General features: G+C 36.6%; 1 protein-coding gene across 19 annotated transcripts in view; it reads left to right on the top strand.

Moving 5' to 3' along the window:
• HUWE1 (HECT, UBA and WWE domain containing E3 ubiquitin protein ligase 1) overlaps positions 1-24134 on the top strand; it is a 170206-nt gene that overhangs the window by 39056 nt on the left and 107016 nt on the right. For all 19 annotated transcript variants that reach the window (XM_058291917.2, XM_058291916.2, XM_058291915.2 and 16 more), the window contains 4 exons: positions 2162-2230; positions 9998-10096; positions 11370-11576; positions 13365-13517. In XM_058291917.2, the coding sequence (XP_058147900.1) occupies positions 2186-2230; positions 9998-10096; positions 11370-11576; positions 13365-13517 (504 nt within the window). In that variant the 5' untranslated portion in view covers positions 2162-2185. The remainder of the gene's footprint in view (positions 1-2161; positions 2231-9997; positions 10097-11369; positions 11577-13364; positions 13518-24134) is intronic.

Genomic DNA, 24134 nt, shown 5'->3' with positions numbered 1-24134 from the left:
CAGGGGCTCACTGTTGAACCCTCATTTCCTCCCGGTCCCCTCCGCTGTACCTGGGAGACTGTCGCTGTTCCCCTGGGGACCACGACAGAGCACCACTGGCCAGAAACCCAGTACTCCCCCTGCTGTGGTTTTTAATTGTTGCCGCTATGAGTATATCCAATCATTGCCATGCACCCTGGACATATGTTCTGTACAGCTACTTTTCATTTTTAATTATTTGTTTTTTATCAGTATTCTGTAGCTTTTTACTTCCTGAACATGATTTGTTAGATTCACATACCTAAGTATTATATTTTTAAGTGATTATAAATGATTCTGTATTTTTAATATTGAATTCTACATGCCTATTGCTAGTATGTAGAAATATATGATATATATATATGTATGTATGTATGTATGTATGTATTTCTATATATTTATTTTGTATCCTGCAGTTTTGCTGAGCTCACAGACCAGTTCTGGGAGGTTCTTTGGTCGATGTTTGGGATTTTTTACATAGTCCTTTGTCATCACAAATAGGGGCAGTTTTATTTCTTCCTTTCCAATCTGTATGCTTGTTGTTGCCTTATTGTAGCGGCTAGAACTTTCAGCACTATGTTGAATACAAGTGATGAGAGTAGGCATCCTTGCATTGTCCCTGATCTTACAGGGAAAGCATTCAGTTATTTGGGTTGTATAGTATTGGATCTGACTGCAGCCAAAATATGTGTGACAGCCACTTTTTCTTAAGTAATGAGTGTAAGGAGTTTGTGAGAAGGGAAGAGAAAGCAAGACTGAGAGTAAGTGTACAAATAGCTCAGCTTATAGTTTCTGCTGTAATAAGGATCAGGTTGTTGACCTATTTTTAAAAAGCTGTCTGGCCTCACTACTCTGTTAACCATAAAAGACCTATTTTTTCCTCAGTAATAGTCTCTTCCGAAACATTTTAGAACATATTCTGGATTGTTTCACCATCTTTTCTCGAATGCCTTTTGGTTGAATGGATATGGGCCATAGTACTAAATCCAGGCCAAAAGCTGCCTAAAATTTATAATTTGTTAACTACCTTGGAGGAGGGGCACTGAAGTCCATTGACTGCTATGCAGTAATCATTGGGAGCAGAATCTTTAGTGTGTAAAAAACCTGCAATCATCCTCTACCTCTGTGCATGTGTCCTAGTTACTATGGAAGGAACCTTTATTTCTTCCTGTGCCAGGATATCTTGAAGGACTTACCTGCCATCAAAGGTCACCTAGTATTGTACTATGTGGTCTGATCAGGCTGTTGCCCACTTTTGAACCCTCCAAATGATATGGCCTTAGTAAAATGATTGTGTTCTGTGCTCAGGACATTTCTAGTGGGAGTCTTATACCTCATTATCTAATTAAAAAAAAAAAAACTCTTGTGTTGACTCTGTTCTTATATAACACAACTGATACATTTTTTTATTAGTAAAACAGTAAAAGATACAGAAATGTATAGATAAACATAATTACAAAAAGTAATACTTTTGATCAGTAGTTTACAATTTTGATGCACCAGTCCTTCAAAGTTCTTTTCCTTATACATTTTACCATAATAGGTTTATAATGTACATTCTGTGTTGTACTCTTTTTTTAAAAAACTTTTGCCATGAATATCTTTGTCTCATTATAGTTGTCAAAATATTTTTAAAAGTTGGCTAATATTTCATTTTAACCAATCCTATTTTGGATTTTTTGCTATCGTAAATGATCATGCAGTATGGATTCTTGTAGTTCAGTATTTGTATACATTTTTACGATTTTCTTCTGATAAATTCCTATAAGTGGAATTGCTAATAAGTTTTCCAGAAAACTGCAGTGCTATGGTGAGTTTTCCATCCTGAGGTGTGTTATAAACATAGTAAGCTTTTATTCTCAGTTATGGGTTTTAGTTTGTAAAAAAAAAAAAAGTAGTTGTATTTTGGCTTAATTTGGTTGCAGGCTTGCAAAGCATATGGGTGTAAGCCATTTTTATCTGGAGATATTCTGTATATCTTCCTTACCTCACAACTCTGCCTCTGAGTTGGCCTGGCATCATAACTCCAGAATTTTTACTTTAAGCATTTTGCGTGTTCTTCATTCCACATTGTCTTATGTCCAGTCATATAGAGATCAAGATTGCAATTAAGTTCTTACTTCTTTGGGGACTTTCTTTTCAGATCATAAAGCAGAAAATTGAAAACATGAAAGTAGACAGGACTAAACTGAAAAAGACACCTACCGAGGCTGTAAGTATCCAAAAGTTTGTTCTACCTATCTTTTCCTCATTTCAGAAAAAGTCAGCTCACCCACACTAATCTACCAAATATGTCATCACTCATGTACAAAGTGCGGTAGAACAACAAGTTGTCTTGAAACAATCAGGTTTTCTTTTGAAGTTCTTTGATTAGAAAAGTATATAGCTTGGTGACTAATGGAAAGTGAGCACTAAACAGCTCTTTGTAGTGGCATGTACCTGAAGTAGGCTCTCTTAGGCTACTGTTCCTATGGATTGAAACATAGTATGGTATATGAATGGGGCAAATGTGGATTAAAATTCTGACTGTAGCTGTGGGATCTTTCTCAGTTTTCTTTTCTAGAAAATCAAAGTTACAGGTAACACCTATCTTACTAGTTTCCTTGAGGCCATTTAGCTTTCATTACTTATTGTTTTTTTGGATGCACTGTAGATTAAACCCAGACTTCATACATGGGAAGCAGGCGCTTCACCAATGAGCTACATTTCCCCAAAGATTATGTTTTTTTTTGCTTGTTTATTTTGTTGTTGTTGTTGTTTTAGGAGGTACTGGGGATTTAACTTGGCACCTCATATGTGGGAGGCAGGTGCTCAACCACTGAGTGATACCCACTTCCCTGAATTGCATTCTGAGGAGTGTATAACAAAGGAAATGATCCTTGATTATGACACTCCTGTAGACCCTGTGTGTTATTGTATAGTTCAAGGAGTGTAAGCTTTATAATGTCACCTAGGTTTGAATCTTACCAGATTTTTGTACCTGAGAGTCCATTAACTTGCCAGGTTTCCATAGTTATAAAATAGGGATGATAATTCATCCTTCCTTGATGTTAGGCAATTGCTTAGCACAGTATAATATTTGGCACATAGTAAATTCATTCATTTCTAAATACTGGCCTTTTTAAACATTTAATTTATCTGGTAAGTAGGTATATTTTATTCATCTGTAATTTTATCACCCAGGGATAACCGCTGTTAATGCTTTGCTGTATTTCTTACAGTATTTAAAAAAATTATTGCATATGCACACGTTAAGGTTTTAAGACACGCAGAGTTATTCTGCCCTATTCAGTTAGCAGTATACTGGGAAAATTTTCCATGGTCATTTTCTCTGAAAGCATGCTCTTCAGAGGCTACATCGTAATTCATCATGGCTTTTACTATAACATAAAAAGGCCAACTCTCAGTAATCCTTATGGTGATATAAGACATCCCCTGGAAAAGTCTCCCCTCAGAATCAACTAATGAAAAGACAAATTCCATTTGATTGGAATTCTAGAGTACAGTAGAGACTGGGAAATGACTCCACAAACACTGAATTGAAGAAAATGGAAAAAAACAACAACACAAAATCAAATAGGAGTTTTATGTTCCAGACCAGTATGTCCTGGGTCCCTCCTGCCAGGGATGCCAACCATACAGCCACTCACAGTAGTGAGTTGGAATTCCATGCATATCCAGGCACAAGGACCTAAGACTGCAGAGACCTAGGGTAGATACAAGTGACTGAGAAGTGACATTTACAAAATTATCCCTGGTGAAAAAAGACACTGTTGGCAAGGGGCACACATGCTCAATGCAGTCTCTCTTTGCTGGACCACCTAAATGCAAAACAGACCTTTCTGGGTTGTCCCCAGCCAGTGCCCCATGGTGTGATACCCTAATGTGGAAAAAAAACAGAGGCAGAATAGACTTGTGAGGAAAAAAAAGGGTAAGAAACTGGACAGGTCCCAGAACTGAAAAGTAATGAAAGGGGGGACATTGGGATGAGGGAGAGAAGTTAAAGAAATCATAGGAGCTTGGGGAGAAATATCTTCACAGAAATGAACATCATGTCAAGATTTCTGGAGAAGGAACAGGGAAAGGAAGTTTTCCCCTGGAGGAGAAACAGTTGCACAAAAAGTACAATCTTAGAAATTGTACTACATATCCAAGGCAAAAGTCATGTGCAGAAGAGCTGAGAAAATATGAACAGTTAAACAAAGGGCCAGAATAAAGTTAGACCGAGTGTCAAAGAAGAGGCTTAACACAAATTAATAAAACTGTAGGCAGGAGGGAGAAAACGACTTTCAGAGTTAACACATCAAAATAATAAGATGCCCAGGAGAGCAGACTTGGCCCAGTGGTTAGGGCATCCGTCTACCACATGGGAGGCGTGTGGTTCAAACGTGGGCCTCCTTGACCTGTGTGGAGCTGGCTCACGCACAGAGCTGGTGTGCGCAAGGAGTGCCATGCCACGCAGGGGTGTCCCCGCGTAGGGGAGCCACCCAGTGCAATAGAAAGTTCAGCCTGCCCAAGAATGGCGCCACACACACGGAGAACTGACACAAGATGATGCAACAAAAAGAAAACACAGATTCCTGTGCCGCTGACAACAACAGAAGCAGGCAAAGAAGAACACTCAGCAAATAGACACAGAGAACAGACAAGTGGGGCGTGGGGGTGGGGGGAGAAATAAAATAGAATAAATCTTTTAAATAATAATAATAAGATGCCCAGAAATCAGCAAAAAAATTATAGGTCATACTAAGAAACAGGAAGATATGACTCAGTCAAGTGAAAAAATTAAACTTACAGGAGACAGAATTTGGAACAGCTGATTAAAGAAATTCAAATAAATCTCCTAAGTCAATTCAAGGAGATGAAAAATATGAATCTAGAGCTGGGAGATATTAAGAAGACAATGCATAGTTTAGTTTTCTAGGCTACTTAAAGCAAATACCGTGAAATGGGTTAAACAGTGGATGTTTATTTGCTTACAGTTTGAGGCCCTGAGAATGTCCAAATCAAGATGATACTTTCTTCCTGAAGACTGGCTGCCAGCCATCCTTGGTCCTCTGCCACGTAGCAAGACATATGCCTTCACTTCTTGCTTCTCTGGCTTGCTTTCTCTTTGTCTGAATTTCATTCTCTTATAAGGGACTTCAGTAAGGGAATTAAGACCCACCACTGGGGTATGCCTTAACTGAAGTGACCTCATTAAAAGGTCTTATTTACAATAGGTTTAGACCCACAGGAATAGATTAGCTTTAAGAACATGATTTTCTGGAGCACATAAAGTTCCAGACCACCACAGCGAGCATAAAGAAGAATTTAAAACTTTAAAAGAAACATTGTAGAAATTATGGTGACAAAGGCATAACACTGGAGATTAAAAATATAGTAGAGGCATGCAGCAGCATATTTGAACAGGCAGAGGAAAGAATCAGTGAACTTAGAAGGCAGTACAATTCAAATCATAAAATCAGAAGACCAGATAGAGAAAAGAATAGGAAGAACTTAATTGAGTAGTGTCCAGGAGAGGAGATGGGCAGAAAGAATATTTGGGAAATAATTGATGAAAATTTCCCAATTCTTACAAAAGACATAAATATACATGTCCAAGAAGTACAACATATTCCAAACAGAAAATAAACCTTAATAGACCTACTCTGAGACACATATTATTCAGAATGTCAAATGCTTTAAGAATTCTGAAAGCAAGAGAAAGGCAGTTCATCACGTAACAAGGGATCCTCAGTAAGACTAAGTGCCAGTCTCTGATCAGAAACCATGGAAGCAAGAAGGCAGTGGTATGAGTATTTTAGGCTCTGAAAGAGAAAAACTGCCTTCCAAAAATTCTGTAGCCACCAAAACTGTCCTTCAAAATGAGGAAGGGAGTGGATGTGGCTCAAGCAGTTGAGTGCCTGCCTCCTACATGGAAGGTCCCAGATTTGGTTCTAGTGCCTCCTAAAGAAAAAAGAGACAAGCAAAACAGATGAGGGAGCCATCTGAGGGGGGTGAAAATAAGGGAGAGTTTAGTATTCACAAAGAAACATAAACTGAAAGAGTTCATCAACAAAAGACCTGCCCTAGAAGAATTACCAAATAGCAGGGGTTCTTAACCTTTTTTGTTCCATGAACCCCTTACTAAGTCCATACTATACTGTGTATAATTTAATAAATATATTGCACCTGTACCAACTCGTCCTCACAAAAGTATTTTTTTGAATTTCAATTCAAGCTCATGGACCTGCTAGTTAAGAACCCTTGTACTAAAGGGTGTTCTTCAGGTTGAAAGGAAAAGATAGGACAGAGTGGCTTTGGTATAGTGTGAAGAAATGAAGATCACTAGTAAGGGTAACTAAAAGGGTAAATGCAAAACCCAGTAGTACTGTATCTTCAATATATGACTCTTTAAATCATATAAGAATTAGAATACAATTGAACAAGAAAAAGGCATGTTTCCCAATAGTGACATGCAAAATACAAAGTTAGACAAAAACAACATAAAAATGGGAAATGCATATGGGAGCAGAGAATATGTATGGTATTGAAACAAAGTTTATATCTTTTCAAATTAGGAGTTATAGATGTAGGTTGCATAATACAATCCCTAGGGTAACCACAAAGAAAGTATTTAAGAAATATACAGAAACAAAAAATCAAGAACAGGATCAGATACATCACAAAAGATAAAACTAAAGAAAAGGAGGCTGCCATAAAGGAAAAGACATTTTTAAAAAGACATGGTATATAAAAACCTAAGGACAAAATGAAGATTTTACTATGTTTTTGATGTGTTTTTGGCATCTAGAAGTTTTGACAATTATGTAGCCAGATATTTTTGGAAAATGAAGAGCAAGCAAAAAGAAAACTTGACTAAGATAGCACAAATTAAAACAGTGGTATTATTTTTGCCTGCTGCTAAGTAAATAGAGAACCTAGAAAAGAAACCTGGTGTTACATGGTAATTGAGGGATTATAAATTAGTGGGAAAGTACAATATTAGCCAAGAAACTTTGCTAGGACATTTGTTTGGCCTGCAGGGAGTAGGGATTGTTATATATTTGATGTAAATTCTAGAGAAAAGTCATATGTTTTAAAAAGAAATAAATTATAAGAGGAAAAATATAGGTGAATATTTACCTAGTCTTATACCCTTCCAAGCATTGCAAAGTGAAGCAAAAGAAAAAACATCAAAGATTTTTGAATTATATAAAATTGTAGAGTATTCAAAATAAAAAGGCACATGACTAGCCAGGGAATATTTGTAGCCCAGTATAGTGTCTATTTTTAATATCTGAATCAGTAAGAGACATGAATATTCCATTGACAAAGTGGGCATGGAATATTTCACAAAAGAACAAAGCCAGGAAACTTCCACAGAGTCAACGTTGTAGGTAATCAGAAATGCACATTTTAACCTAGGGGACTGTTAAGGACCTGTTCTTGCGGGTCATAGCTGTATACAAATTCTTAGATCATAACGTATGCTAGCTGCTAACAAATTACATAGGATAAAAGTAGAAATGGAATTTTTAGGTCATTGACTACGTATAGTTTAAGACTTGAAGATTTTCACAAGTAGCTTATAAGAATGTCCAGTTTCCCATACGGTGCCCAATAAAAGAAATGCTTTTATTGATCACTTTGTATATCAGCATCTTTGCCAAGGATTTTTCCTCCTAGATTTGATACCTTTATTCAAGCAAATCAGTATAAACTCCGGCATTTGGTATGTAGCTATTGAACTGGCAGATGCTTTATTTTATATTACCAAGGGTAAGGAACTTATACTCACTTTGCATTTATAGAGTAGTAGGGTCAACAGTATACCTTTACTGTCTTGGCCCCGAGTTACCCTGCAAACTGAAAGGTCTAGAGGGAATTTATAGTTTTTAGAGAGGAGACATCATGCATGTACATTAAATTGATGCCATTATATGAACTAGATCTTGTGATCAGGAAAGAGCAAGCACCTTAGGTACTTTAGTCCTTTGTGTATCAGAGAGTCAGAGGTGAACCCTATGAAAATGGGAGGTCCTGTCACATCAGTAGAGTTTCTAGGGGTCCAGAGGTCAGGGGAATGTCAGGATATCCTTTTGTGAGAGACAAGTTACTGCACTTGTACCACAAAAGAAAGGTACAATGTATAGCAAGTAGTGTATCCTTGCATTATGGAGCTGACATTTATCACGTTTGATCGTGCTGCTTTAACCCATTTACTGGGTAACTTTAAAGCTGACAGTGTTTATGAAGTCTGGACCTAGAAAAGGCTCTACAAAAAAAAATCCAGGCTATGATGCAAGCTGCTCCTGTCCCTTGGGTATTATGACCTAGAAGATTCAGCTTCCTGACTTAGTATCAGACAAAAATTGAATCTCAAAATCTCAAGCCCCATTAGAAGAAGCACAGCTAAGAACCCTAGAGTTTTGGCCATCCTATGCTATTCTACATCAAAAAAGCATCTCCTGGCTTGCTATTGGGCCTTGGTAAAGCCAGAATGCCTGATCCCGATTACTAGATACCAAGTGATTTTAGGACCCAAATGTTTATTATTAATTGGATGTTATCTAACCTACAGAATCATAAAATTGGATTTACATAGCTGTGTTCCATTAGAAATTAAAGTGGTATATATGCTCCTGGGCCTACATAGGTCAGAAGGCACAAATAAACTGCATGAGCAGATGGTTCAGACTCCCTTAATATCTGTTTTGGACTGTTTCACCAACTCTCAACCTATACTCATGACTTCAAGGGGAGGAAGGCAAAATGCTGGCCTGGTTTATGGAAGGCTTTTGTGCCAAGGATTTTATATTTAGTTACCGTAAAAATTTGAGGTAGATGTTAATGCTTAGTTTACAGGGAGAAAAGGTTTGGGACTTCGCTTAAAGAAAACCTTATACCTTATTTTAAGCCCTTATTACATTCTACATTCTATTTTGGGTGCTAAAAATATATTTTTCCCAGTTTTTAAATCTCACAACAGCATTCCTAGATATATAAGTGGTATTCATTCATTTTGCAAATGAGGATACTGAGATTCAAAGAGGTTGCTTACCAACTAGTTTCAAAGTCCATCCTCTTTGTTATAGTATGCTGCCTCTTAATATTTGAACTCCTATTATGTGGGATAAGTACTTTATGTATGAGACAAACATTTCTCTGAGGTAGTTACTAGCTCGCTTTTCCTGGTGAGAGAACTGTGGCTGAGAGGTTAGACTTGCTCCTGCTCAAAGAGCTTAGTAAACATAAGGCTAAACAGTGAACCCAGATTTGTTTGGTTACAAATTCAGGCCCATTCCCAGGATACCTTGCTGTGTTCATAGAGTTAAAGAGCACATGTAATCACTTCCCGGCTGCCATCCATGTCCCCCCTCCACTTTAAGAAATTTCACTATAAACTCTCGTCCACTCATTTTACCTGACAGATAGACCCTTTTGTCAATAAAAGAGAACACGTATATATGGAAACCCTAAGTTAGAACAGAGTTCTAGTTTTATAAAATTCAGAAGATCTTTCCCCTCCTACAATTGGAGGGTTTAATGTTGTAGAAAATATGACGCATGCTAATCCTCATCTTAGCTGTGACTTCACTAGGGCTTTTTAATGTTTTCTGATTCATCCTACCTTACCAGGAGTTCTGGTTAACTTTCAGACCAAGATTCCTTAATTTTGTTCTTATTGATATTTAGATTGTCTCCTTCATTTCTGTTGTCTGGACCCCTTTCCAAGTAGTTTGCATCTACGAGATTATCCAGGTTTTTAAAAATGCACTAATGGATTGTTGGGTCATGAAAGTGTTTCATCATAAGGTTTCCATATTAATCTGAAGTGATCATCTGGGAAAAAGAGCCTTTAGGCCCACACACTAAGTATAATTTAACTTTTGCTATAGTATAGCATACTTAAGAAAACTGGAGATTTACCAGTTGATCACTTGCTTTTTCATACCGAAAAACATCTTTGTGAATACCTGTTTGTTTTTCTCAGCCTGCAGACTGCAGAGCCTTAATAGACAAACTAAAAGTTTGTAATGATGAGCAACTCCTCTTGGAACTACAGCAGATCAAAACATGGAACATTGGAAAGGTATGTGAATGCTCATTAGAGAAATTAAGGCATGTTAGAAATACTCAGGATCTTCCCATAACCCCGTTCTCTAGACCAGTGGCTTTTAGCTTTTGAATGGTTACTAAGGAAAATTTGAAAGCCGAAATCATGAACAGAAAATTTTGCCAGCTGAGGATGAGGAATGCTTGAACAGGTGATGGCAAAGAATCTCAACCACAGAATTCCTTGAGTTTGACAATGTGAGTTTGAGATAGTCTCAGGATTTTTACTTTTGTTTAAAAGAATTTTCTTTAGATAATTCTAAAGAAAGATGAACTCCTTTGATAAAATGGGTACTGGTGGGGAGAGTCCTTGTGTTTGTAGATCTCAGAATGTAGCTAAAATTCTCCAAAGACTTAGTTAGGAATTCTGTGGCATCTACTGGTATTAGCACATAAACTTTGTTGGGTATAACAATGAACTCAGACTCTCGTAGCTCAGAGTATAATTTTTCTCCTGTGTTTCTATACTGGTGAGGAGGTTGAAGAGAAGCAAAGATCATTAGTGAGCTTGTCTAGGTTCATGCTCAATAGTCTGTTGCAGCAAAGCTCAGTTATCAGCCACTATGGAAAGCAATGTGATGACACCTCAAAAAGGTAGAGATAGAATTACCATGTGATGCAGCAATTCCACTCCTAAGTATACCTAAAAGAATAGAAAAACAGGGATTCAAAGAGAAATTTGTACACCAGTGTACATAGTAACATTACTCACTAGCCAAAAGGTGGAAGCAATCCAAGTATCCATCAAAAGGTAAATGGATAAACAAAATGTGGTATATACCTGTCATGGACTATTATTCAGCCATAAAAAGGAATGAAATCCTGATGCATAAATTGACATGGAAGAACCTTAAAAACATTATTTGAGTGTAATAAGCCAGACACGAAAGGACAAATATTCCGTGATTCCATTTATATGATTTAGTATAGGCAAATTCATAGAGATAGAAAGTAGATTACAAGTTAACAGGGACCAGGGGAAAAAAGAGTGAGGGGGCAGTTATTGCTTAATAGGTACAGCATTTCTGCCTGAGGTGATGAAAAAGTTTTGGAAATGGATAGTGGAAATCGTAGCACAACTTTGAAAATATAATTAATGCCACTGAATTGTGCACTTAAAATGATTAGAATGGGAAAATTTATATATGTTATCACAATAAAAATAAATTTTAAAAAGCAAAAAATAAAGCATCTATATAGTACTTTTATATCTTTCTCTTTTATCTTTCTCTTTTTCTTTCCCTCTTCAGTGTGAGTTATATCACTGGGTAGACCTGTTGGACCGCTTCGATGGAATTCTGGCAGATGCTGGACAGACAGTGGAGAATATGTCGTGGATGCTCGTGTGTGATAGGCCGGAAAGAGAACAGCTAAAAATGCTTCTCTTAGCTGTGTTGAACTTCACAGCCTTGCTCATAGAGTACAGCTTTTCCCGGCATCTGTACAGTTCCATAGAGGTAGGGAAGGTTTGAGCTTATTCCATCTGTTCTTAACTAGAATTGTGTACACCCAGAAATAAGGAACTTAACATTTCTTTCTCATACCTACTCTTTTCTTTCTATTAAGGAGCTCTGGGTGTTTCAGTATGTCATAGGCAATAGTAGGATGTTTCTTAGGTGTAGATACTATATACCCTTCACAGGGTTGTTGGAAATTTTCTTTATTACCATTCTGCTTTTCAGAATTCAAGAAATGAATGGAAGATGTAATATATATATTAAGGTATTCTGTGGAATTTGCAGGAATTGATTTTTGCCCCTGGTTAATAGAACAGCCCCCAATTAAGAAAATATTTAAAATGGTTTGTTTCCCTTGGCACATTTATTTACTGATTACTTTTTGTAGTATAGTGTGCTGCTTTCATCAATCTCTTCTCCCTTCACCCATCCCCTAATTTATATTAATAACATCTTGTGTGTCTTTAAAAAGTAAAGTGGACACAACAATAATTCAGCTTTTGACTTGGTTAAAAATCACTGTAAGAAAAAAGTCTTTTCTTTTAATCTAACTTTATTTATATTTTTAATCACCATTAGTTATATGCCTTCAAGTTATGTTTTAATGTTACTGCGTCTTCAATAAAGAAACGGAATCATAACAAATAAGTAGAAAGCAGTGGGATTACTGAACTAAAGACCTAGCAGACAGTGTGTTGAGTGGGAGTGCATAGGAGTAGATAGAAAATCTGTTGAATATGGAATAGATTCACTGCAAAAGATAATAAGCAAGTGGAAATACCTTGTCTTGTTTCCAGCAAAATTACATATTGATTTTAACCCTGATCATATGCTTTAATATATTGGTGCCTTTTTTAAAAAAAGATTTAATTATTTATTTATCCTCCCCGCCAGTTGTCTGTTCTCTGTGTCTGTTTGCTGTGTCTTCTTTGTCCACTTCTGTTGTCAGCGGCACGGGAATCTGTGTTTCTTTTTGTTGCATCATCTTGTTGTGTCAGCTCTCCGTGTGTGCAGCGCCATTCTTGGGCAGGCTGTACTTTCTTTCGTGCAGGGCGGCTCTCCTTATGGGGTGCACTCCTTGCGCGTGGGGCTCCCCTACACGGGGGACATCCCTACGTGGCACAACACTCCTTGCGTGCATCAGCACTGCGCATGGGCCAGCTCCACATGGGTCAAGGAGGCCCGGGATTTGAACTGCAGACCTCCCATGTGGTAGATGGACGCTCTAACCACTGGGCCAAGTCTGCCGCCTATTGGTGCCTTTTAATTGTATTACTAGTAAAAATCAACGAGTCACTCTTAGGTTGTTTGCGAGCATACACTGTATTGTAACAGTCATATTTTATGTAATCCTACCAGCTATTTTCGATATCTTTAGGCTTTATATGAAGGACACTGTTTTAGTTAATTCATATTTTATATTTATGAAGAATATAGAAGGAGCATAACTACCTTTCTCTCAATACTTTTAGTCTACTTGGAGACTTAACATTTTTTGAATTCTATGTGTGTATTATAATATCGCATTTGTCTCTTGTAACCTCTTCCTTGCTGTGGGGACATTTTTGCTTTTATTGGACTTTTTGGTTTGCTGTCAGATTGTGGGCTCCTTGGGAACAAGGTTTTCCATGTCGTAGGTACTTGGATATTTATTTTCTGTATTGTTCTGACTGAACTTCTTGATAGCTTTGTAAATGTTCCCAGATTTATTACTACAATGGTAGTTTAGGTGTTCAAGGCCAAGTGTGCCTGATATCATGAACTTGCCCTTTTTTTTGGTCCCTGTAGCATTTGACAACTTTATTGGCTTCCTCTGATATGCAAGTGGTGCTGGCAGTCCTTAACCTTCTGTATGTATTCAGCAAAAGGTCGAACTACATCACACGCCTTGGATCTGACAAGAGAACTCCACTGCTAACCCGGCTGCAACATTTGGCAGAGGTGAGTCATGGGTGAAGTGTGAAGGAGCACAAAAATTGAAGCATATCGTTCATGAAGCATATCGTTCTTTTTGACAGGTGCTTCTTGGCACTGTCAAAATGGGTGGGAATTCCTGTTAAATTTACTAGCCTAATTGAGTAAAACTATTGTGTCCCACTTAGCAAAAGTCCAGACTACTTAAGAAGAATTCTCAATTATTAAGAAGTAACTTTGAGGGATTTCATAAATCTCTGCCCACAAAGCAGAATCTCTCCCTTTGTTCATAAATGACAACCTCTCTTCTGGAAAGAGACTTCAGAATCAGATTCTATGTGAGAGGGAACTACGGTGCAATAAAAAGATCTGGATTTGAGTCCTGGCTCAGCTTATTATTCTGTTATCAGTTTCCTCGTCTATGAATTTAGGGTATCAACTTGAGAGTTTTAGAATTGCATAGGGTACTCTGCTCAGTAATTGGTTTGTAATGGTAGTTATAATAGTTGAAGGCAAAAGCTCTCATATATAAGTTTACCTCAGCCAGACTCGTGTTATATGATTATAAATGTAACATGTATTGTGAAAATTCTAGGACATATAGGAAAGTATAAAGAAAATATTAATCACCTATTATTCATCCAGATGGAGCCTCCCTTAAAATTTAAGAATATTTCCTTTGCGCATTTGCAGATAGGTTCTTAACATTGTCAGCATTTTCTCATATTAAAAAATGCAAGGCAGTTAACTTTGGATCCCCAGGCAGCAATTAAAAGGAAAAAAAGACATATCTCAATAGATGGTTCAAAAGCACTTGATAAAATTCATGTTAATGAAATACTAATATAAACTCTTAGGGAGCTAGAAAGAATTTAGATAAATTTAAGAAACTTCAAATTTTATAAATTGTATCTGCCAGAAGTCATAATGGGGAGATGGAAGCATTTCCAATGAATGCAGAAAAAGACCAGCTGTTATTTCTGCCATTTAAATTTGTAATAGAGATCCTAACCAGTACAAGATAAAAGAAAAAGAAGTGGCGATTACATATTAGAAGAGAAAACTTGTCATTTATTTGTAGGTACAGTGAGCCAAGTAAAGGTCAGGTACAAAAATGAATAGTCCCTGCATACACTGGTAATAACCAATTAGAAAATGACTGGAAAAAAGATACCATTCTCAGTATCAACAATTATAGTGTCTATAAAATAAGCCTTATTGGGTGAAACTATAAATTGAAAGAGAAGATAATGTAGGAGGTTTTATTTGTGGTACCGGAATTTATTTCCCAAAGATGTTAGTGTACTCTTCCATAAGGTTATGTGTGAGACTATTGCATCATTGTTTGTGGTGATGAGGAGTTGGAGGCAACTTATATGTCCATAATTAGTAGATTTGATAAGTAAAATGTGATAGGTACACACTGTGAAATATGTTCTACCACTTAGAAGCAGTGGACCAAGTAATAGATGCAACAATGTTGATAACTTTTAAGCATAGTATTGAGTGAAAAAAGGGAAACCATTGTCTGTTGCTTGGTACTGTTTCTGAAGCCTAAAAATATGTGCACACAAAGCATTATAGAGTTTTGGAAAATATACAAATTAAAGGATAAATATGGAAGTAAAGATGATACATTGGTGGGGAGAGGGAAATGTGAATGGGCAAGAATGGGAAGAATAGATAATAAGTAAAAGAAACTAAGCTTACCTAGGAGTGTGAGGTTTAGCAGAGTGAAGTGATTTACTTGTATTGTCCACGATTATGAAGTGATAGAACTGGAATTTGAAACTTGATTTATTTGCTTGCAAAACCCTTTCCTAGGGCTGGATCATCTCTGGTGGTTTTGAGATTTCAGCACAAGCTTTACGTTATGGGTGGAAGAAGAGCACTCTACAATTAATTTGGCACCTTATATAGAGCCACAGTGGCATCTCTCATAGGTCACATCTTGTCAAGTCATAGTGCCCTGCTTTCAGGCTGATTATCGCACACTAATATTTCATACTATTAAATGTTCTGACAATTTGGAACGTAAAAATTAGTGCGCAAACTGTGCTTTTAAATGGCATATACAGGCAAAGTTTGTGTTTTTGTTTTGTTCTTAATTTAGAATTATTTAGTTTTCTTTCCTTGGATCATCCTTCTACCACGAAGGATTGCTTAAATTACATTATTTTGTTTCTTTGCATGTGGCGTTCCTAAAAACCACAGGTGTGCTTTTTGTTTTGGATTGGGCTAACATAGAATATAGACTGTATAATCTGTAGATTGAAGGTTTATTTGTATTTGCAGCTATGGGCAATTTAGAATCTTGATAGGTGCAGTACTTTGCTTCCTTTGCTAATATATTATGTGCTTGATGTTTTGCTATTACAATATAGTATAGGGTTTTGAGGTTTTAAGGTAATATTTGTAGGCATTTGAGTGCCATGTACATGCTAGATATTGAGTAAATAGTAACTGCTATTACCGCAATTAAAATTTAAAAACTTCATATTTCTCTAAAAATATAACTTGATGTGGGCTGCTTTCCCCTACATCTTCCTTATCTGTAAATTGGATGTTTTGATATCCACCTCATTTGTTAGCATTCAATTAAATTTTAAAACTCCTAGGGTTAATGCTTATGTCAGAAGTACTTAGGAAATCTAAACTATCATCAATAAATGGGTATCAATACGATTACTACATATTATCTTGTATTTGCTTCCCTTTTAAAACTGTTTGACTATATATGAACACACTATTTTATATAAATGTATATGTCCTCTCACATGATTATAAATTCTTAGTGTACTTTTTTCCCTCTTCCATCATACCCATATAACCTAAAATGTATCCTTTGGTAACTATTTTTATCTTCTATTATATTGACATGTTGGGGATATTTTTGTCATTGAATTTCAAATGGAGAACGATAAAAACACTTTTACATTCCAGTTTTCTTATTTAATACCTTGTTTTAAAATCACTTTAACTCACTGTATACCTTTAAGTCATTCAGTTTCAGTGACTGTAATCTGATAGAGTCCCAGAAATCTAAGTGATACTTTAATTTGCACTTCCCTGATTTGAGCATCTTTCCATGTTTGGATATTCACATTTGTTCTTGTAAATATTCTGTTTGTCTTGTGTCTATTTTTCTTTTAGGTTATTTCAATTATAAAAACCTTTTGCTAATTAGCATATTGGAGATATCAGCCCTTTGTCATCTGCTACAAGAATTCTGTCTTTATGCTTTCTTTGTTAATTGTTTTTTTTGTATGTGCTGTTTTTAAACATGGCTCAGTCGATGCTTTTTAAAAAAGCATTGAATACCATGTTTTTGTCTTTATGAAATTCAACCTTGTGTGTGATATTTTTTCTCATATTAATTTTCTAAGAACCCATTGGTATATGGTCTAGTTGTGAATATGAACATTGTTCAGTAAATTGCAAATTTATGCAGATATCTCTAGGAATATTTGTTGAATCAGTTAAAAGCCACTTGACTGGCTTTTTTGACTGTCTGGTACACTGATCTCAAACTTGAACATACATCAGAGTCACTTTATTAAAATACAGGTTGATCTCCCTCTTCTCGCCACCAAAGTTTGATTCACTAGGCCTGTGAAGGGGCCCAATAATTTGCATTTATAACAAGTTACCAGGAGGCATCGATAATGCTGGTCCAGAGACTACACCTAGAGAAGTCCATCCTATTGGATAAAGTTATAGAATCTTACCAAATTCTTATATTTCCATCTCAGAGAGCATCAGGCTTTCTTCCTGATATACTGAATACTTAGTTTTTAGCAAATCCCATCTAGCAAGGGGGTGTATGTATGCCTCTCTGATCTAAACAGTAGTAATTTATTGGTTGGGTAGCTATTTAAGGGTGGGTGATTACAATGAGGCTCAGGAAAACAAAGCCTATGGCAGGGGTTAAGACCACAGGTCCTTGAACTTGAATTGAAATTTTTAAAAAAGCATTTTGTGGGGATGTGTTGGTGCAGGTATGAAATATTTATTATATAATACACAGTATAGTGTGAACTTAGTAAAGGGTCCTTGGTTTTCACCTGACTGCCAAAGGGGTCCATGGAACAAAAAAGGTTAACCCCTGGACTGTGGGCTTTTATCCCTGATAAAGTGTGAAATGTAATATCTGCTTTTCATTTCTTAGGTGTTTGGAATTGCTTGGGCCTGGTTAGTTCTCATTCTATATCTGGGTGTCACCCTGAATCCTAAATCCACACCCAAACCTTCTAGTTGATAGCATTTAGGAAGCCCTGTGCTGGATGTAGTAGAAAAGGCAAGATTATATGAATAATAATGGAAAGGGCAAAGAACTGTAGAATTGACCTATAGGGTTCAGAAACAGATCCAAAGATATGTAAGAAATGAATTTATGGTAAAGATGGACATTTCAGATAAGCAGCAACTAAGGGTGGGTTATGCAACAAATGGTATTGGGTTAACTGGAAAGCCTATTGGAGGGGAGGGGAATTCTGGTAGAATCCTACATCATCAAAGTAAAATTAAGTTGCCTTAAAAACATGAAGCTGGGAAGCAAATGTGGCTCAAGTGATAGGGCTTCCGCCTACCATATGGGAGGACCCAGGTTCGATCCCTGGGGCCTCCCTGGGGCCTGCTGGTAAAAAAGAAAAAGAGAAAGAGTGCCTGCACAGCGAGCCAGTGCCCATGTGGTGAACCAGTGCCTGCACAAGTGAGTCGTGCAGCAAGATGATGACACAACAAAAGAGAGACGAAGGGGAGAGTCAAGGTGAAGTGCAGCAGAAACCAGGAACTAGGTGGCCCAGGTGACAGGGAACCTCTCTCCACATCAGGGTTCCCCAGGATTGAAACCTGGTGAATCCTAGAGGAGGAAAAATGAGAAGACAAAAAGAGAAATAGATACAGAAGATCACACAGTGAATGGACATAGATAGCAAAAAAAAGTAGAGCAGGGGGAGGGGGAGGGCGAAAAAAACAAAAAAAAGATCATATGGAAAAAACCATGAAGATATAAAAACATTTAAAAAATATAACTGAATATTTTTACATTCTTTTTAAGAATGAGACTAATCCATGAAAGAAGAAATTGATTCCAATATGATTTTATATCTTCTATTTGTGAATACTTTAAATTCTGTGATGTTATGCCATGGGTATCTTAATTTACATAACATTTCTCATATTTTAGGTTATTTTATTATGCCACAATGCCTATATTAATTCATGAATATTTGTCCCTATTCAGCACCAGGTGCTTTTTATTGAGTTCTTAACAAATGCTGAAGTATGCACTTCACTTTCTTGACTGATTTAATTTTGAGGAAAATGCTGTAGGCATCATTGTCTTGGATTTTAAATATAGGTTTGATTCTTAAAGCTCAAAGAAATCAAATAACTTGATTTGGATGTATTTGAAGATAAAAAGAATAGCAAGCTGTCTTTTATCTTTCCCCGTCCATTAGTTCCACTTACCTATCTATATATTTAACAAGAAAGAACTGTGGAAAGCAAGAATATGCATCTTTTTTTTTTCTTGGTCAGTCTAGCTAAAGGTTTTCAATTTTGTTGATCTTTTTAAAGAACCAACTTTGGGTTTCATATATTCTATTGTTTTTCTGTTCTTTTTATCATTTATTTTTGCTCTAATCTTTATTGTTTCCTCTGCTTACTTTGAGTTACTCTTTTTTTAGTTTGTTAAGGTAGAAAATTAGGTTATTGATTTGAGATCTTCTTTTTTATTGTAGGCGTTTATGGCTATAAATTTCCCTCTGAGCTCTGCTTTCACTGCATCCCATAAGTTTTGGTGTATTGTATTTTCATTTTCATTCATCTCAAAGTATTTTCTAATTTCCCTTGTGATTTCTTCTTCAACCCACTGATTAAGAATGCGTTTAATTTCCACAAATTTTTGAATTTTCTAGATTTCATCCATTGTAGTTGGAAAAGATACTTTATGTGATTTCAGTCTTTTAAAATTTACTGACTTATTTTGTGTCCCAACTTATGGTTCATCCTGGGAAATCTCCCCATGTACACTGCTGTTTTGGGTAAATTGTTCTATATGTGTCTGTTATGTCTAGTTGATTTATAGTACTGTTCAAGTCTTCTGTTTCCTTGTTTATTTTTTTGTCTAGTTATCCTATCCATTATTGAACATGAAGTATAGACATCTCCAATTATTATTGTACTGTCTTTTTCTCCCTTAATATCAGCTTTTGCTTAACATATTTTGAGAATCTATTTTGTTTTAATTTTATTTGGTAACGTAAAATTTACCATTTTAAATATACAATTCAGGGGCCTTAATTATATTTACAATATTGTGCTACCATCAACAACATCTGTTACCAAAATTTTTCATCACCTCAAACAAACTCTAAATACATTAAGCAGTACTTCCATTTCCCCCTCCTCCTAGCCCATGGTAACCTCTTATATTCATTCTGTTTCTTTGAATTTACTTATGCTAGCCACTTCACATGTGTGGTATCATACATATTTGTCCTTTGTGTCTGACTTATTTCATTAAATGTAACGTGTTTTAGGTTCATCCATGCTGTAGCATGTATCAGAACTTCATTGTTTTTGTGGCTCAGTTTTCCGTTGTTTGGATATACTGTATTTTGTCCATCTGTTGATGGACACTTTGGTTGTTTCTACCTTTTGTAATTGTGTAATTACACACAATTACACACAGCTTTTGTGTGTAATGCTGCTGTGAACATTGGTGTATAAGTATCTGTTTGAGTCTTTGTTTTCAATTCTTTCAGTTCTATAACAGAATTGCTGGGTCATACGATAATTCCGTGTTTACCTTTTTTTTTCTTAATCAATTTTATTGATACATATAACAGAACATAAATCCATCCAAAGTGTACAATCAGTGGTATACAGTGTAATCACATATTTGTGCATTCATCATTTCAGTCATTCTTAGAGCAGTTTCATTAGTCCAATAATAATAATAATAAACAACAAAAAACAAAACTCATCACCTCTTAATCTCTGTATCCATTCCCTGTGATACATAGTTGCTATTCTGTTTCCTTCTCTCTCAAATACTTGTATTTATGTTTTGTTAAACAGTCCTATATATGCCATGTTTACCTTTTTGAGGAATTGCCAAATCGTTTTCCACAGTGGCTGCACCATTTAACATTTCTACCAACAATGCACAACAATTTCTCCACAACCTCGCCAACAATCATTTTCATTTTCTTTTTAAATATCCATCCTGGTGGATGTGGTGGTAACCATTTGTATATCTCTAGAGAAATGTCTATTCAAGTCTTTTGACAACGTTTAAGTTTTTTGTCTTTGTTGTTGTTGGATTGTAGGAGTTCTTAATAAATTCTGAATATTAAACCCCAGGTGTGCTATTTTGAATTTGTATGTCTTGATGGATTGACTCTTTTATCATGTAATTTCCTTTGTGTCATTTGACAGTTTTTGTGTTTGTGTATTTTGTTTTGTTAGTATAGCTACACGAGCTGTGTCTTCCTCACTACTTGCATGGACTATTTTTTTTCCATCCTTGCACTTTCAACCTGCTTTGGCTCTAAAGTGGACCTTTTGAAGACACTGTATCATTGGATCATGTTTTAATCCATTCTGCCAATCTCCACAGTAAAGAGTTTAATCCATTTTTTTATCCCCCCCCCCACCTTGTTGCTTGCTTGCTGTCTGCTCTCTGTGTCCATTTGCTGTGCGTTCTTCTGTGTGTCTGTATTTATTTTTTATTCCCCACCCCTTGCGGCTTGCTTGTTGTCTGCTCTCTCTGTCCATTTGTTGCGTGCTTTTCTGTTTTTTTATGTGTCTCCCTTGTTGTTGCATCTCCTTGCTGAGTCGGCTCTATGTGGTGCTTGCAGGCCAGCGGCACTCTGCAGCACTTTCAGGCCAGTGGCTCTCTGTGGTGTGCAGGCAAGTCTGCCTTTACAAGGAGGCCCTGGGACACGAACCCAGGGCCTCCCATATGGTAAACTGGAGCCCAACTGATTGAGTCATAGCCGTTTCCCTAATCCATTTACTTTTTAATGTAATTACTGATAAGGAAGGATTTCTGTCATCTTGTTACATGTTTTCTACGGCTTTTTTTTTTTTTTTGTTCGTCAGTTCCTCCATTAGTGCTTTCTTTTGTTAGATATTTTCTGTTGTACCATTTTTATTTCCTTCTCTTTGCTTTTCTTATATAATATTCAGGTGTTTAAAAATGTGTTTGGCTTTTGAATTACAACTAACATCTTAATTTATAACATCTTTTTTTTTTTCGTGCGGGGCGGATCTCCTTGTGGGGCACACTCCTTGCATGTGGGGCTCCCCTACTCAGGGGACACACTTGTGTGGCATGGCACTCCTTGCATGTTGTAGCATTGTGCATGGGCCAGCTCATCACACAGGCCCAGAGACCCTGGGTTTGAACCCTGGACCTCCTATATGGTAGGTGGATGCTCTATCAGTTGAGTCATACCCACTTCCCAATATCTACTTTCAAATAATAAGAACTTAATTTCAGTAGTATACATAAGCTTTGCATCTCTATAGCTTAGTTCCCACACCTTTTATTTTGTTGTCACAAATTAATATCTTTGTAATTGTGTGTGCCTATCAACGTAGATTTATAATTACTGTTTTGTACAGGTGGCTTTTAAGAGATAATAGGAAAGATAAAGGAGTTTAAACCAAAAGTACATTAACTCAGATGCTCTAATGTTTATATTTACCTATGTAGTTACCTTACTGCTATTCTTTGTATGGATTTGAGTTACTATCTAGTGTCCATTCATTTCAACCTTAAGGACTTCTTTTAGCATTTCTTGTAGCGAAGATCTGCTAGTGACAGATTCTCAGTTTTTATCTGGTCATGTCTTAATTTTCCTTCCTTTTTGAAGGATAGTCTTGCTGGATATTAAATTTTGGTTGGCAGTTTTTTGTTTATTTTCCCTCAGCCCCTTTTATATGTCATCCACTGCATTTTGGTCTCATGGTTTCTGATGAAAAGTTAACCGTCCATCTTATTGAGGATCTCTTGTATGCAACAAGTTGCTTTTGTCTTTCTGCTTTCAGGAGTCTTTGGTTTTAGCTTTCAATAGTTTATTATAATGTGTCTCGGTGTGGCTCTCTTTTAGTTTATCCTATTTGTGGTTCATTGAGTTTCTTGGATGTGTAGTTTTCATGTCTTGCATCCAGTTTGGGGAGTTTTCAGCTATTATTTCTTCAGATATTCTCTGTGCCCCTTTCCTTTCTCTTGTTCTTTGATTCCCATTATGCATATGTTGGTAAACTTGATGGTGTTCCACCAGTGTCTTAGGTGCTGATTATTTTTCTCCATTTTCTTAGCTGTCTGCTTTTCAGACTGGGTAATCTCAAGTGACATTTATTCAAGTTTGCTTAGTGTGCTACCTGTTCACAAAGTCTGATATTGGGTTCCTCTAATGAACTTTTCTTTTCAGTTGTGGTTTTTAACTCCGGACTGTCTTACTGGTTACTTTTCATAATTTCTATAGTTCTTTTTTATATTTTCTATTAGGTGAGACATCCTTCTCATGGTTTCCTTTAGTTCTTTGTACATGGTTTCTTTCCTTTAGTTCATTGAGCATATTTAAAATAGTTGATTACTAAAGGTTTTGTCTAGTCCAATGTGTAGGCTTCTTAAGGCATTGTATCTATTAGTTTTCTTTTTTCCTGTTGGGCATAATTTCTTGCATTTACATGTCTTGTACATATTTAAGATGTTTGGCCGTTTCGAATATTGTGGTGTGGAATTCTGGCAGTGATCCTTTCTTCCTCTCCAGGACTTGTTTTTATTTCTTGTTATATAGTTGTTGTTTCTTATTTAGTGTCTTTTGTGAACTAATTTCCTAAAGTCTGTGTTCTTTGTTGTTTGTGGCCAGTGAAGTCTGTTTTGTTGCCTTAGTAGTCAGTTAATGATTTGACAGATTTCCTTAAATGCCTGAAACCAAAAAATAATCCCCTAGTCTCTGCAGAATGATTCACCTGCTTTAGCCTTCTCTTCCTACATGTGCAGTCTGAAGGTCATCAAGGGTAGGAGCTTAGGCCTTCTCAGGTCTTTTCTGAGCATGCACCTAGCCCTGGGCATGTGGGTAGATTTTCAGGAATATGTGGGAGCTTTTCAAAGCCCTTATTCTCCAATGATCTCACTCCCTAGCCTTTTCTCCCACTGTTATACTTTGCCCCAAGAGGCAGACACTAATGTTTTTGCCTTTAAATGTTTTCAGCCACCTTGCCTATTTCCCCAGTTGCCTCAGACCTGGGAAAGTTTCAAATTAGACCAAATAGAGCTCTTTGAGCTGATCCTTCTGGGAGCCACCAGACAGGTCAAGACAAACAGCCACAATCTATTGAAAATAAGTTCTATTCTGCCACCTCTGGTACTAAGAACCTATACTACGAATGCAGGCTGTTTTCTTCTGAGCCACTGCTGAACTGGGGAAGAGAGATGAGGGTAACTTAAAATGCCTCAAACCCATCCTGCTGAGATTCAGCCCCCCCCCTCCTTATTTATGCAATTGCCTGGTTGCTATAACTTTTGATTAGTTTTCAGAGTTCCGGTAAAGTTGTTACCGTTTTTTGCGAGTTTATTCACTGCTTGTGTGGAGGAATGAGCTTCCCTATTCTGCCATTTTC

Source organism: Dasypus novemcinctus, chromosome X (genome assembly GCF_030445035.2).
Source record: "Dasypus novemcinctus isolate mDasNov1 chromosome X, mDasNov1.1.hap2, whole genome shotgun sequence".
NCBI lineage: Eukaryota > Metazoa > Chordata > Mammalia > Cingulata > Dasypodidae > Dasypus > Dasypus novemcinctus.
Note: the sequence above shows the minus strand (reverse complement) of the source record. Positions and strands in the feature narration are given on the sequence as shown.